Source organism: Terrapene carolina, unplaced genomic scaffold (assembly GCF_002925995.2).
Source record: "Terrapene carolina triunguis isolate 2854851 unplaced genomic scaffold, T_m_triunguis-2.0 Scaffold242, whole genome shotgun sequence".
NCBI classification, from domain to species: Eukaryota; Metazoa; Chordata; order Testudines; family Emydidae; genus Terrapene; species Terrapene triunguis.
Genome location: NW_020664593.1, coordinates 4261328 through 4277901, shown reverse-complemented (window position 1 = coordinate 4277901; position 16574 = coordinate 4261328). Strand labels below are relative to the sequence as shown.

General features: G+C 42.0%; 1 protein-coding gene across 2 annotated transcripts in view; it reads right to left on the bottom strand.

The window, feature by feature from the left end:
* GSK3B (glycogen synthase kinase 3 beta) overlaps positions 1-16574 on the bottom strand; it is a 253978-nt gene that overhangs the window by 9877 nt on the left and 227527 nt on the right. The window contains exons 9-11 of one of the 2 annotated variants that reach the window (XM_024202437.2): positions 7997-8035; positions 5800-5986; positions 539-637 (exon numbers count right to left, since the gene is read on the bottom strand). In XM_024202437.2, coding sequence (XP_024058205.1) covers positions 539-637; positions 5800-5986; positions 7997-8035 — 325 coding nt within the window. The remainder of the gene's footprint in view (positions 1-538; positions 638-5799; positions 5987-7996; positions 8036-16574) is intronic. The other variant, XM_024202439.2, reaches the window with a different exon arrangement.

The following is a 16574-nucleotide window of genomic DNA, read 5'->3' as shown; positions in this document are numbered from 1 at the left end:
GCAGAAATCAATACACTAAAAGTGAATCCCTTGGTAATCCTTTTTGGAAGTGCTAATGTATTTTGCATTAGTGAGAAAATCTTGTTTATCCACAATCAGTCAAAATTTGATTGGAAATAAATCTTTCAGATGAGGCTCCATTTACTGAGCTGATCATTTCTTTTTTTCCTAGGCCTCTCTAAAACTAGCTAAAGTTTAGAGCTTAACAAAATCAGCGCTGAATGTCTGTGGGGTCCAGAAATTAACTGACCAGGAGGATCTTTAGAAGGTGAGCTTATTCTCATTGTTCCACTTCTTCACACTAGAAATTTGAGTGAAAGACACAGACACTAGGATGCATCATCAAAATGAGCTGGGTTAGGACTCAGGTTAGTATTGCCAAAGTGCCCACAGCCAGCTAATCCAACAAGACTGAGTTTAAAATGGAGTTGGAATTAAATTATTCCTCATCCACCCCGGGTCTGTAACTCAAGCTTCTTAATGGAAGGAGTGTAGTTTGAGAGAGAAGGGAGACAGGCAGGCAGGCGCATGTTCTCACCTGAGGCTGCTGTAGCATTTGTAGGGGTTGAAGCAGCTGCTTGATTCCGAGCATGAGCAGGGATGAGGATCGAAGCCAAAGATGGGTTACTTGACAGTTCTGGAGGGGAGGTGGAACAAACAGAGTTAGCTTATAGTCCACACAGAACCTCTGCATGCAGATTAACTCCTTGGGTTTCTCAGCAAACCTAACCATCAATGAAATGCATGCCCTAATAAACAAGGTCCCATTACACTTCCATGTATGTCCATGAGCAAGAGGAAGCCACGGTGATATCCAGCATGGGAATTTCCAGAGCAAAGTGTCTCTGTACAGCTACAAGAAGTGATCATTTCCCAGCGAAAGGAGATGACCGTGGAGTAAGCAAAGCACCGACCAATCCTGGTCCTTGGAAACAGCCTGTTAATACAACTTCATTCTGAGAATCACCCTTTCCCTTCATGAACACACCCACTCACAGTCAGCTTAAAGGAGAAGGCTGATGACAACAGTGTGCTGCTTTGGGCATTGACTGTTACAGGTTCTCCAACAGCTCCGGGGAGTCAGTTCCTTGACTCACAAACTCCATTAGAGACACAAGGTGGGTGAGGTAATAGCTTTTATTAGACCAACTTCTGTTGGAGAGAGAGACAAGCATTCGAGAGATGCCACTATACTGCTGAGATGGGACGGTGTCTTTATCTCTCTCGCCAACAGATGGTCCAATAAAAGCTATTACCTCACCCACCTTGTCCCTCTAATACTCTGGGATCGACACAGCTACAACTACACTGCATTAAACTTCACTAGTCAGGGACCTACAAACCCAACACCAGTGACATAGTTAAGTCTCTTTAAATGCTGCCAAGCAGCCTAGAAGGCCTGATACTTCCTTTGAAGGCACAGTGAAAAGCCGAAAGGTTTGATTTTCAGGTCAGTTAAATGGAACACAAAAGTTACTACTGTTCTTTCTAAAAACATAACTTAAGAAAAACAGAACAGTCAAGTTGCTGAGGCCCCAAATTTAAAATAGATGCAATATGTATCGGAGTAACAGGCGTCTTATAATGGCAACTGGTGGTAACACTATGAGCCAAGTGTGATGGGGTGGAGCCGACTAGGTCATCAAGTGATAATACTGCAGGCTGCCCTGAAGGGGATCAGTCTAGTACTACACCGAAGCTGGCAATGGAGCAAAGAGGAAGGAGAGTCTCCTGAAGGCTGTTTCAGGAGTGGAAAAGATTGCCTCTAAAGGAAGCCACATCCAGATAAAGCAACGGGGCAGTCACCTCAAGGAAGGAGGAGAAAGACAACCCTTGGCACTGCAAGAACTCGCCTGGGAGAGAAGCGCATGCAGACAGTAGTTATTATAAACCCTGTAAAGAGAGAAAAATCTGTCCTGAAACCAAGTCCAATCATCCCACAGACACCCAGGGTGGTTTTGTACATGACTGTCACTAGCTACTGGGTTTTATTTACGAGGCAGATTAAGGAGCCTATAGCTTTTCTGTAACATGTATACTGAATTTAGGGCCTATAAGGGGCTGACGTGTCCATTTGATTTTTTTATTTTTCTCAACAAATAACGTAAAAAGAAAAAGTAATTGACTGAGAAGCCAAGCTGGAGAAAGCCCATTTTGACTACTTACTAACCTCTCACCAGTGTACAGTGTTGGGCTGTGCTTCCTCAAAATACACAGAAATACTGACTGGCCATAAACAAACATGAGTCACTGCAATAACTGAAACCAGACCAACATCATCTAACTATGAGCACACGGCTACTAGCCGCTCCAGGCCCAAAGAAGTTACTCCACTATTTCCTCCTTCCCCGCCCCAGAGTAATTTCTTAAATCAGTTGGTATAGGAAACCCACTGTGTATCTCGCTCTTTCTACAGCTCTGTTAGCCACTGGCATGTAATCCAACAGGGAAATGAAGTGGAAATATGGACACTTACCCTACCAAGAGCGCAGTAAAAACGTCATTCATCTTGCTTGACACAGTACCCCTTGACGGGAGTGTTTTAGAGATAGCACACCCAGTTAAAATGTATTGCGGCCAAGTGTCTATAGCCAGACTCCCAATGTCTAAAAGGTATGGCTGACCTAGTATAACTACAATGAGTCAACACAGCTTCCATTCCACTGTGATTCTTCCTGCATCCAGTCATTAAAGAATTCAGCTCACACTGGCAGAATAGCCACTTTCACTCACTAAGCATCTTCCCACCTGTGGTTCAGGCAGAAAAATCTACTAGAAGTGCAAACATGTTAGAAGCTACACTAGGGAGTAGAGATAATAGGCAGAAGAGGTCCGCACCCTCCTCATTGTAACTAGGAATCTAAATTCAGGATGCTGTGAATATCACAATATTTCAACTAGAGACGGATGGATCAATTCAGAGAAAATAACTGACCCAAAACAAACTGCAATTTGTTGAAGTTTAATTAAAGATTTGGTTAAAAACTTGATTGAATACGTTTTCTCTCATTTGTGTGTAGCTGCAACACACCTCCTGGTTCTGCCCAATACTGGACATGCCAAAATACTGCAGGGAATGGCTAGATTTGTGTTATCTGCAGCCTGCCTGCCTCCCTTCTCTCTCAGAAGATTTCCAGCCCAAGATATGAAAAAGAACCTTAACTTTAGGGTGCCTAACTGAATCAAATCCCCAATTCAGCACTCTGAAGCCCACTCTACACTCTGTTAATAAATAAACTAAATATGGCTGTAGGAAGCCTTTGTCTGGAATGCCTTCAGATTGCAAAGACTTCAGCATCTTCTGTCCACACACAATTGTCCAAGACATCTTACAAGGACTGGCTGCCACAACTTGGACCATGTCTTTAGTTCAGTTCTAGCAGAATCAGTGCAGTTTACAGAGGTATATCCCCATCAAGGAAAAGGAAGTCAAACATTACAGAGGTACCAGTTCAGCTTGTCCTCCTAACTCCATACCATTGCAATGTCTTGTGTTTAGAAATAGACCAGTAGCCTCTGTTCCCAGTATCAATGGGTTAGTTACTTCAGGAATCCCAGAATGCATTGGTAAAACTACATTTTTAAGACCTGTTTGCTGCATACGCAAACATTGCTAAACAGTCACAAGGACAAGTGAGAGGACCAAACTTTTCACGCAATTATGTCCGTACAACAATTTCTTCTCAACATAGACAAGCCCTTCAGAGTTTCAGCCCCCATACATTTCAGACTGCACCCGCTTCCAAGCCAAGCTATTTTGTCTGAAAGTAAACTGGACCTGCAAGAGTACTCAGAAGGTTATAGTGCGAAGAGTTCTAGTTATGTGGAGACACAGTTAGGTTTCAAATGAAACTTTCTGATTAAAAAACCAAAATAAAACAATACACTGACTGCTCTTTACTGCCTAAAAAAAAGACACTGGCAAAATGGCAGCTCTGTGTCAGAGGCAGAAAATAATTTTCTGATCTGCTGGTTCAACTGCAAAACTTCACGCTAGTAATGACTAACACAGCACAGTAGTAACAGGAATATCAGATCCCTCAGTGGGACTGAGCTGGTAGGCTCTGTTACAACACTGGTAGTTCAGGGCGGCAAAAATGTGTAAATGATTGTGGATGGAAGTGATCATAGAATCATAGAAGATTAGGGCGGGAATTGACCTCAGGAGGTCATCTAGTCCAGCCCCCTGCTCAAAGTGATGTGGGAGGTTGTGCAATTTCAGCAATACTAGCAACACTTGCACAATGTTGTGTGTGGACAATGCTTTTTACAGATCTAGCAGGACTAAACAGTACAACAATCTCCCCTTGTAATGTATATCGGCCCTGTGTGTGTTGTTAAAACTACATTCCAAATCGGTTTAGCCTGTCCACTCTCTCTCTGGGAAGTGTTTTGGTACATCCAAAGCAGTGCACTTCCCACATGGGTAGTGTGAATCATGTTAAATTGGGGTTCTCAAACTGGGGGTTGGGACCCCTCAGGGGGTCACAAGGTTATTATATGGGGGGGGGGGGGGTCGCGAGCTGTCAGCCTCCACCCCAAGCCCCGCTTTGCCTCCAGCATTTATAATGGTGTTAAATATAAAAACAAGTTTTTTTAATTTATAAGGGGGGGTCACGCTCAGAGGCTTGCTATGTGAAAGGGGGTCACCAGTACAATAGTTTGAGAACCACTGTGTTAAGTCAAAAGACTACATTTGTGTTTACCCTCCCTGGCAGGGCCTGAACTAATGTGGTAGCATGGTTTAAAAGTTACATTGTACGGACACAAACCTTGCTTCAGTTACCTGGGTTACAACTGGGCACCATGTTCCAAAGCTGGGAGCATGGACAGGCCTCTGTTTCAGGCATAAGAAGGTGGATCTTGCACTTACTACAGAGCAGGCCTCAATGCCTAAATTACATGAGCTTAACTGGAATGGGGACAGATTCCTAGCAGATAACAGTGCATAGGGATTCTTCCCCGCCCTAATGCTCAGAGCTTGCAGCTATTTATGTAGAAGACTACAACACTAACAAGCTTGTACACCACATTTCTTGCACTCCATACTTAACCAAACCAACCCTGAAGACTCATCAAATGTGAATGGAGAGAATAAATGATGTAAGGGATGTAATCTTTGCATGTACATATTTTTGGGGGGAAAGGAGGGGAAGGATGGCTAATTTGGTACTGGTGTGGCTGCAGATAGTTCAACATGAAACATTTCAGGGTCATGCTGTGTAATTTAAAAAGTTACTTCCTCAAAAGTTCTTACTCTATTTACTACTGGATGACAGATGTAGTATTTACAGCCCTGGAGAACTAAGGACTTCATATTCCCCCCCCCAGACCAGGCAACCTGGGCAGCAGCAATGCAAGCTTTTCCACATTGCTTCCCAACAACCTGCTTCAAACATGATGAACAGGGTCATCTTTAGAAGGCAATTCAGTCTCCCGTAGTCCACTGGGTCCTCAACCTTTGTGGTGAGACTCCAAACAAAGGTGTCACTTGGACTGTGGACACTAGGAATTGGACTGAAACTGCAAACTTACTTTATGCAATCAGACAGTAATGATTTCCAGTCCCATGGACTGAGTTTGAATCAATAATGCAAGAGGATAACGATTTCATAACCCTTTCCTCCCCTCCCCCAAAACTGATGCAGTCCATTTTTGAGAACGATCACTGGCTATACAACTGGTCCATGTTCTTGCCCCACCTCTTGATTTTACTACTGGGGGAATAGCATTTGTATGACAGAACTTTTGGCACAGTGCTTCTTCCCAACGGAAGGCTCCTCAACGCTCACAGGCTACCTTGAGTGGTGAAGTTGAAGAGAGCAGGTTTCTCTCGCCCATTGGGTAGTTTGACATTTGGGTCCCGTAGTTCATCGAAGAAAGAGTGCGCACATGCTTCCAGGGGAGTCAGGCGGGCAGTGGGGGTGTACTCCAGCAGACGGCTACAGAGCGCGATTGCTTCTGGTGGAGTGCGGGGTCGGAAGACCTACAGAAAAACAAGAGACAGATTGTTTGGACTTGTTTCTTTTTTATTACTGCAGCAAGTCTGAGCAATTAAATCTCTCAGTGCTTAGTGAGTTGAAACTAAATGCTATTTGTGCTAATATAATGGGTCCTCATGTGTTGGGATGGGAGAATCCAGCTTCTGGGGTTGAAAAGGTTAAGTGCAAAGGGTTTTGCTATGTGGGTGGAGGGTGCAATGCTAGTGAAAGGCTGCATGGGAGAGCTCAGAAAAACAACTTTAAGAATTAAAGGAAAATTCATTGATCTTATGACAACAAACACAGTGGGTGAAATCAGCCATGCATATGATGGGGAGAGGGGTGCAAATGAGCAGGATTGACTGAAAGTTAAAATTAAAAAGGTCGCCACCGTTCATTTTGGCAGTAAACAAATGATTTTTCCCCCAATGTGGATTTTTGCAGGCAAGTTGGTCAGATTATTGCTATGGATGACACTGTTCAAGTTTGGAAATGAACAGGCTTGGTGCAGAAAAGCTCTAGTTCAAGTTTACAGGTGCTTCTTCTTCTTGACCTTCTTGTGTTAAGTGATTCCTATTAACAGGGATAATTCCTGCACATTTGGAGTTTGTGAGAACACTAAAAGATGGTGAGTGAGAAAACTATTTGACTCTCTCAGAAGTTTACCTTGAGGATATAAAGCACAGAGTTCACAGCAGTTCTTCCTTGAAGTTGTCCCTTAAAAAATGGTCCTACATAGCCAGAATGACACCCCAAATCTGCCTTCCCCATCTCATTACATTCAAGGCAAAATTGGACAGTCACATCCATGTCCTTAACACCCTGCTCGAGCAGTTTCCGTTCACTCTGTTGCACGTAGAATACAGGCCAGGGAGAAGTGAGGTGGGATGGGAGTGTTAAATTCTGATGTCAGCATTTTTGATGCAATTGAGCTAATCCAAAATGCTTTTGCACCAATGCAGGTGAACCCAAACCACCTAGCCCCAAGGAATGACCTATACATCACATGCTAACTGACTGCAGCCCCAGGCACCTGGACAGGCTCTGCTTCCGTAGATTTTAAACTGAAGACATTTATGCTCATATTAATGAAAATTAATCAGGTCACTGACAACAATTGACTGATTTTTTTTTTTAACCCGTTGGTGCCCAGCTGGGTCAGGAGCACCTGAGTTAGTTCTAATGCATTCAGTACTAACTCATCATGTCAGGGAATCCTGACTCCTGGAATCAAAGAGTTAAGGTACTAAGAGAGCAGAATTTGTTCAGGTTGCTGGGAAGATACCGTGGGCACTACAGTAATGTAAGAAATAGCTTCAGTTTGGCACAAAAGCCCAAATGCTGTAGCCCCTGCAGTCACAGAACTTCTGCTGACTTCCACGCTTGAAGTAGCTGTGTGTATATTTTTAGAGGGAGGGGTAGAGGTAGATGGAGGTTATTTACATTCTGTGTCAAAACCCATCGCCTCCAGAGTTCGGATTACTGACCACAATACAAGGGTGGTGCAGTGGCATACGTTTCCCAAGCTACAGCCCATACAAGAACAGGACAGTCTCCTTTTATTAAATGAAGATAGAAAACAGAGAACCACTGAAATCTGCCCTTTAACAAAGGAATCCCTCTGACCCCCCACTCCCTTAAATTCTTCATCTTTCAGGTCAGTGAACTTCTGTCAACATTTATAGAATTTAAGAAACAACTGCTCAGCCTCTGTCTGGACTGGGAATGAGTCACTCAAGGTAAGCAATTACTACAATAATCTATACGTCAGAAACTGAAAAACCAAAAAACCCCACACAAATACCCACCCTCCGCAAATAAAGAGTAATTAAAAAGTGAAACGTGTGCAGATCTACGCCTATCTAATCATTACCATCTTGTATGACACGGGGAAAATATTCACCTGGTGCTAGCTGATGTGTGGCTGTTTGAACCCAACTTTTCCACTTCTAGCTTTTCTCTCTCCTCTTTTCAAGACTAGCCCTAATAATTTGAAAAAATGTTTAAGTACATACCCGCACTCCTGAGGTGAAATGTCCTGTTCCTGACGAGTCCTAAAGATGATAATGCAGTGAAATAATCCAAACAGGGGGAGTCAATCCAAAAGAGAATAGTCCAGCAAGGAAAAATATATCCAATATTATAAGAAATCCATGGCGTGGGGGACATAGAAAATGTTTATACAATTAGAAACTTTAAACATCAGTCTCCATAGCAGCAAGTCCAACTTGACCACAGTGTATGCCAAAAAAATTGATTGTGCAATGGTGAGGCATAGTATAGAAACATTTCTATGTTAATTTATGTTCCAATGCCAGTGCGTTTACTAAAAAATAAATAACAAAAAAAGTTGAAATCAAAATTCTAACTAGAAAGAAAAGGGTAACTGAGCTGCCATATTAAAGAATTTGCAGTCCTCTCTGTCCTGGATATAAATGTCCATAGACAATGGGGCTGAATTAGTTTGTCTTAGTGTGTGCATCCCTCATGCACAGACTACATACATATTTTTCCTCTGTAAATCTGTCCCAGAGACACACTGTGAAAATTTTTTTAAAAACCAATTTATGATTTCTGCTGACGAGAAAATAAGTTTTAATTTGTATTTCTAATTTGGCTGTCTTAAATTTGTGTGAGCTATGAGTGTATCAGGCCGCCGCGGATTATTCTCCATTTTGGATTGACTTCCCCACCAATGGATTTGTTTTGATGATGTTATCTCTTTAGGATTCTTCAGGAACTGGACATGTCTCCTCAGGAGTGAGGGTATGGACTTAATTTTCTCACTTTATTGTGGGATTTTCCCCCTTATACCCTCGCACCCATTACTTAAAGCAAAAACCTGCATCTTTTAGCTATAGTAATTCAACACAGTTCCACCTGAAATTCTGACTAATTCACCCACCAAGAACTACACAAAAGGGTACAACATTAAACATTAAGAGCAAGGGACAGTCACAGTTACAGGTGAAGTGCACAACAATATGTATGCCAACACTTAAGCACAATGGGGCGCATCCTGAAAGCTGGGATGGTGTCAGTGCTCTATTGTGCCCAAGTGCCTAGAGGACAGACGTGACTCACCGTTAGCTGTGAACTCCCTCACTTTTATGTTCTGGTGAGACAGTTAAACATTCTTAATGTAGTTTTCAGTGAGGGAATTGATTTAGTAAATAATCCGCGGATTATTTTTTAGTCTGCGGACTAAAATTTAGTGCACGGACTAAAATCCGGCCCGTCAGAGTAAAATCTACTTCAATTTACAATACATCTGGGTGAAGGGGAAAAAAAGCTAAGTTCACAAAGTAAATATAGTTGGGGAGACTAACATTTAGTATGCAGACTAAATACGGCTGGGCAAAATGCACAGCAAGGCCACAAACAAAAACAAAAAGAACAAAAAAAAAAAAAACCCACTGACAGGAACTTTTAAAGTGATCAAATACTACCCCACCTGCGCAGCAATTCATTTTTATAAAATGAAATAACTCCTTTTTTCAAGGTGAGATGTCCACAGTAGGGACACACTAGTAAATTTCATTTTCAAAAATGAATGTGTTTTGGAGATAAACAAATGCAAAAAAAAAAAAAAAAAGTCTTTACATATAACATTTCTCAAGTAGAATTTGCACTTGCATAACTCAAAAACTAAATTTCCTAAAACCACCATTTTCAGGCTGAGACCTCGCTTGCCAGAGTTTCAACCACGATCACATTTTTTTATGGCTGAGTTACAAACCCTGTGAAAATTCTTCTGTAGAATGGACACATAGATTCATCTGAATAGCCATACAGTTTTTTCCTTCCACCCCCCAATGACTCTACTATATCAAAAAGCTGGAATACAATGCTAGTTCTTCCTTTTTTCAAGTCTGTTGTCGATGTTCAAATGCTAATAAACCTTCATGGCTAAATAGGAAAACCAAGTCTGCTGCCTCTTCCAAATGGCCCCTCCTTCCTAATATACACTGTGATCAATGTGCATTTTACTAATCACTTTCCAGAGACTGGCAATCATCTTAGACCTTTCAAAAGCCATTGCCAAGTTAAATATCTCTAATACGACACCCTGTTCCATTCCTCAAAAGGTGAATTAAGAAAGAACTTATGTGAAGTCTTTGTTCACAAGCAACATATTCACCTTTAATCTTCTTAATTTAAACTAGCTGCAGTTGGTTAACAGTGCTCCTGACCTGGCTGAATTTTAAAATCTTTCTACAGTGAGAGTGAGAAGAAAGAGGACAGACACACAGCTTGCTTTACTCAATCAGCATTCAGCTCTCAAACCAGACCACATGGGATACTGGCAACTATTGTTTTAACCAAATGGCTAGTCTGACTTTCAGTCATTGACATTCTTATAACAGACTTTTTTCATGCACAACATGGAACTCTTTTTTCTCTGTATAATTAAGCACCGAATCCGAGGCTTGACAATGTTACCCCAACGTGCTTGTCTATCCTCATATGTATTACAAGACATTATTTCATGCCATCAGCCATCATGTGTTTTGCATGCAGATTCTGGCAACTGTTAGCATGCTGTGACATCCAAGAGAGCAGAGGCTTATTAAAAATAACTATGTTGCTATTGCATAAGAACATAAGAATGGCCATACTGGGTCAGACCAATGGTCCATATAGCCCAATACCCTGTCTTCCGACAGTGACCAATGCCAGGTATTTCAGAGGGAATGAACAAAACAGGCAATCCTCAAGTGATCCATCCCCTGTCGCCCATTCCCGGCTTCTGGAAAACAGAGTCTAGGGACATTTTAGAGCATGGTTTTGCATCCCTGGCCATCCTGGCTAATAGCCATTGATGGACTCATCAAGTTCTTTTTTGACTCATCTAGTCTTGGCCTTCACTGCATCCTCTGGCAAAGAGTTCCACAGGTTGTGCGTTGTGTGAAGAACTACTTCCTTTTGTTTGTTTTAAAGCTGCTGCCTCTTAATTTAATTTAGTGACCCTAGTTCTTGTGTTATGAGAAAGAGTAAATAACACTTTCTTATATACTTTCTCCACAATAGTCATGATTTTATAAACCTCTATCATATTCCCCCTTAGTTGTCGCTTTTCCAGGCTGAAAAGTCCCAGTCTTATTAATCTCTCCTCATATGTAAGCTGTTCCATACACCTAATCATTTTTGTTGTCCTCTTCTGTACCTTTTCCCAATTCCAATACATCTTTTTTGAGATGGAGCGACCACATCTTCATGCAATATTCAAGATCTGGGCGTACCATAGATTTATATAGAGGCAATATACAGAGGGGAGGGATAGCTCAGTGGTTTGAGCATTGGCCTGCTAAACCCAGGGTTGTGAGTTCAATCCTTAAGGGGGCCATTTAGGAATCTGGGGCAAAAATCTGTCTGGGGATTGGTCCTACTTTGAGCAGGGGGTTGGACCAGATGACCTCCTGAGGTCCCTTCCAACCCTGATATTCTATGATTCTATGTTTGCGTTAAGTTAAAAGGGCAAACTCTGCTATACTTCCTGTGGTCTCTCTTGTCTTTACAGATGTAAGAGAGTAATGGAGACTGATTACACTGGTCTACAATTTTTGAGAAGTCGTCTGCTTCAGAGATAAAATGTGCTATTTATTATGTATTTTGATGTGCTGAATTCAAATATGACAATTAAAACAACTGATTGGCTACTGTTTCTAAGATATTTAAGTTTTTACATTTTATGTCTATGTATATTGTGTAGATAGTAGAGTTTTAATCATAAATTGTAAACCTAGGTCTTTTCATGTGTTTATGGTTGCTTTACAGGATAATATTTCACCTGTCCTGTTTATGTAACACTTTAAAAATCAGCAAAAGGGTTATATAAATAAAATTTATTATTAAACAAAAGGCAAAAAACTATTCTGTACATAGTTTAGTCCTATTCAGTGTCTACTCGGCGCTTCTTGGCTTGTCTCTTGTATTCATTAAATGGAGCATCTCTTGTCACTGTCCAGCAATAGTCTGCAAGCATTGATGGGCCCCATTTGCCCTGATAGCGTTTCTCCATTGTTGCAATGTCCTGGTGAAATCGCTCGCCGTGCTCGTCGCTCACTGCTCCGCAGTTTGGTGGAAAAAAATCTAGATGAGAGTGCAAAAAATGTATCTTTAGTGACATGTTGCAACCAAGGCTTTTGTATGCCTTGAGGAGGTTTTCCACCAACAACCTGTAGTTGTCTGCCTTGTTGTTTCCGAGAAAATGTATTGCCACTAACTGGAAGGCTTTCCATGCCATCTTTTCCTTGCCACGCAGTGCATGGTCAAATGCATCATCTCGAAGAAGTTCACGAATCTGAGGACCAACAAAGACACCTTCCTTTATCTTAGCTTCACTTAACTTTGGAAATTTTCCACAGAGGTACTTGAAAGCTGCTTGTGTTTTGTCAATGGCCTTGACAAAGTTCTTCATCAGACCCAGCTTGATGTGTAAGGGTGGTAACAAAATCTTCCTTGGTTCAACAAGTGGTGGATGCTGAACACTTTTCCTCCCAGGCTCCAGTGACTGTCGGAGTGGCAATCTTTCTTGATGTAGTGGGAATCTCTTGTACGACTATCCCATTCGCAGAGAAAACAGCAGTACTTTGTGTATCCAGTCTGCAGACCAAGCAAGAGAGCAACAACCTTCAAGCTGCCACTGATGTTGGTCATAGTTTATGCACCTCAAAAGTTGTTTCATGTTGTCATAGGTTTCCTTCATATGGACTGCATGACCAACTGGAATTGATGGCAAAACATTGCCATTATGCCGTAAAACAGCTTTAAGACTCGTCTTTGATGAATCAATGAACAGTCTCCACTCATCTGGATTGTGAACGATGTTGAGGGCTGCCATCACACCATCGATGTTGTTGCAGGCTACAAGATCACCTTCCATGAAGAAGAATGGGACAAGATCCTTTTGACGGTCACGGAACATGGAAACCCTAACATCACCTGCCAGGAGATTCCACTGCTGTAGTCTGGAGCCCAACAGCTCTGCCTTACTCTTGGGTAGTTCCAAATCCCTGACAAGGTCATTCAGTTCACCTTGTGTTATGAGGTGTGGTTCAGAGGAGGAGGAGGGGAGAAAATGTGGGTCCTGTGACATTGATGGTTCAGGACCAGAAGTTTCATCCTCTTCCTCGTCTGACTCAAGTGAGAATGATTCTGGTGCATCAGGAACCGGCAGTCCTCCTCCGTGGGGTACTGGGCGTATAGCTGATGGAATGTTTGGATAATGCACAGTCCACTTTTTCGTCTTTGACACACCTTTCCCAACTGGAGGCACCATGCAGAAGTAACAATTGCTGGTATGATCTGTTGGCTCTCTCCAAATCATTGGCACTGCAAAAGGCATAGATTTCCTTTTCCTGTTCAACCACTGGCGAAGATTTGTTGTACAAGTGTTGCAGCATATGTGTGGGGCCCACCTCTTGTCCTGATCTCCAATTTTGCAGCCAAAATAAAGGTGATAGGCTTTCTTAACCATAGTGGTTATACTGCGCTTTTGTGATGCAAAAGTCATTTCACCACAAACATAGCAGAAGTTATCTGCACTGTTCAGACAAGGACGAGGCATCTCTGTTCACTTTGGCTAAACAGAAATGTGTCCCTTTGCACAATCAAACACTGACAAATAAGAGAGCACAACACTGTATGATTTCTAGAGCTGATATAGGGCAATTTGTTCAGCAGAGTGATGTAAGCTTCGTTATGATTACATCATCCATGACTTCTAGGAATAACATGATGCAATTCATATCATGTATGACGCAATACCAGCTTCAGATTGCATCATTCATTGTTTTGCCTAAAAAGCAAGTACTGTCCAAACCCAGTCTTAGAATTATTCATAGATCCAGTCAAAGATGTATTTTAGTCATTTCTGGTTTAAATTGAGATCCCTTCCCTTTATAACTCACTTATCCTCCGCCATTCCCAAGTCAAGGGTCGTATATACTGACCCAATAGCATATCTTGAAAACTAGAGCCAATCAACAATTTTAAGCATCATTTTCGTTCTCAGTGACCCAGAATTAGTAAAGTTTGACTACATTTATTTCAGAAGCATTTTGGCTGTAGAGCAGTGTTATTTCTTCCAAAATAATGTAGTTTTTCATAATTCTTCAAAAGTTCCTCTCTCCCATTTTTCACAATCTGTGTTATGGCTGTGCCATATTTCCATAGTTATTTTGCCCCTGTTTTTTAGTCTAACAGTGAAAATAACTGTATTTGAAATAAGTAAAAAACCACTAAAGTTTTACTGGCAAGTTCAGGCCATCCTACTCTGTGTGTAGGGGGCAATGGTTTAGTGTCATCTGCAAACTTCCTGAGGGTGCAATCCACGCCATCCTCCAGATCATTAAATGAAGATACTGAACAAAACCGGCCCCAGGACCGACCCTTGGGGCACTCCGCTTGATATCGGCTGCCAACTAGACATGGAGCCATTGATCACTACCCGTTGAGCCCAATGGATCTAGCCAGCTTTCTATCCACCTTATAGTCCATTCATCCAGCCCTACTTCTTTAACTTCCTGATCACTTTCCTCTCCTCTAAGTGCTTCAGAATTGATTCCTTGAGGACCTGCTCCATGATTTTTCCAGGGACGGAGGTGAGATCGACCGGCCTGTAGTTCCCCAGATCCTCCTCCGCCTCCTCTTTTTTTAAAGATGGGCACTACATTAGCCTTTTTCCAGTCATCCGGGACCTCACCCGATCGCCATGAGTTTTCAAAGATAATAGCCAATGGCTCTGCAATCACATCCGTCAACTCCTTTAGCACCCTCGGATGCAGTGCATCTGGCCCCATGGACTTGTGCTCGTCCAGCTTTTCTAAATAGTCCTGAACCACTCCTTTCTCCACAAAGGGCTGATCACCTCCTCCCCATATTGTGCTGCCCAGTGCAGTAGTCTGGGAGCTGACCTTGTTCGTGAAGACAGAGGCAAAAAAAGCATTGAGTATATTAGCTTTTTCCACACTCTCTGTCACTAGGTTGCCTCCCCCATTCAGTAAGGGGCCCATACTTTCCTTGACCACCTTCTTGTAGGCCAATTTATAAGATTAATGACAAAAGAATATAACAAAACATAGAACTAAATTATATGTCCCACAAACATTTTTATATCAATTAAAATGAGACTGAACAGAATGAATAATCTATTTGATTGTTTGATAATCTCCCCCCAAAACTATAGTCTGAACATGAATTTTGGAAGCTGTAGAAGCAGAACAGAATCTGCATAAATCCTGGGAGAAAGTGAGATAGCAACAGCGGGAAGGAAAGGTGGTAGCAATAGAGAGATATAGCTAGTACCAGCAAGAGGAGAGAGAAAAGCTCACAGATGAGACTGTGCTATTTGACCTCAAGCCCAGACTGAGGGGAAAAGAACAAGGCTGGCCTGCAGCTAACACAAAAGGTCCCAAGTTCCAGGATCAGTCATTAGCATACTATTTAAATGTGCATACATAGAGAGATAAAAGCTAGTAAGCAAATAGGTTTATAATAATACAGTACTTTGGCAAATACTTCATTCTGGTATTAGTTCTCCACTGTACTATATGAAGAACGCATTCCTAAAGACCGCATCCACCAACCTAGTCTATAATGCCTCCTGAATGTTTACACAGATGGCCAGATCACTGTCCTGCACAGCTCCAAAATGAAAATCAGACTGCGCCAATAAACTTGGAGAAATATCAGAAGGGCTCAATCCCAGCAATACAAGATTCCTGGATGCAGTTCATCTTAAGTGGTAACTATCTTCTCCAGTCATATAAACTAATTATAAACTTATAAATAGATACATTCATACAGGATAGGCCCATCAATGGCTATTAGCTGAGAAGGTCATGGATACAACCCCATGCTCCGGGTGTCCCTAAACCTCCAACTGCCAGAAGCTGGAACTGGAAAACAGGGGATGATCACTAGAAATTGCCCTGTTCTGTTCATTCCCTCTGAAGCATCTGCAACTGGCCACTATTGGAAGACAGGATACTGAGGTAGATGGACCATTGGTCTGAGTCAGTGTGGCTGCACTTATATTTTTAGGGGCTTACTCACAGGGAAGGAAAAACACTGCTTCATAAATTATGTGAAAATCAGAGAACATCTTAGAGGTATGGGAATAGACCTTAACCTGTGCCGCCTACTACTTTGCTGTGAAGGAAGACAATCCCCTTCAAAAACAGAACTTGGTCTCTTGTACTCTTTTCATTTTTCATTTCCACTACCAAAATGACTCTTGTCCATTGTTATCACACCACTGGCCTGAAGATTCTGGGGTAGTTAATGGAATTACTCTTTTAGAGCACACCCAAATTTAATAGACTACTGTTTTATGTGAGAAAATTGACTTCACATGTGAAAGTCTTGCAAGGGACAGTTATCCCAAGACACCAGAAAGACTAGGATGACTATAAATAACACCACATGCCAAAAGATAGTGTGCACATTCTGGTGAATTTTACAACCTATAACTAGGGCTTTGTGTCTGTCACAGAGGTCGAGGAAGTTACGGATTCCGTGACTTTCCACGACCTCCGTGACTTTTGCAAGGGCCAGTGTGGCTGACCCCAGGGCTGCTCAAGCAGCTGC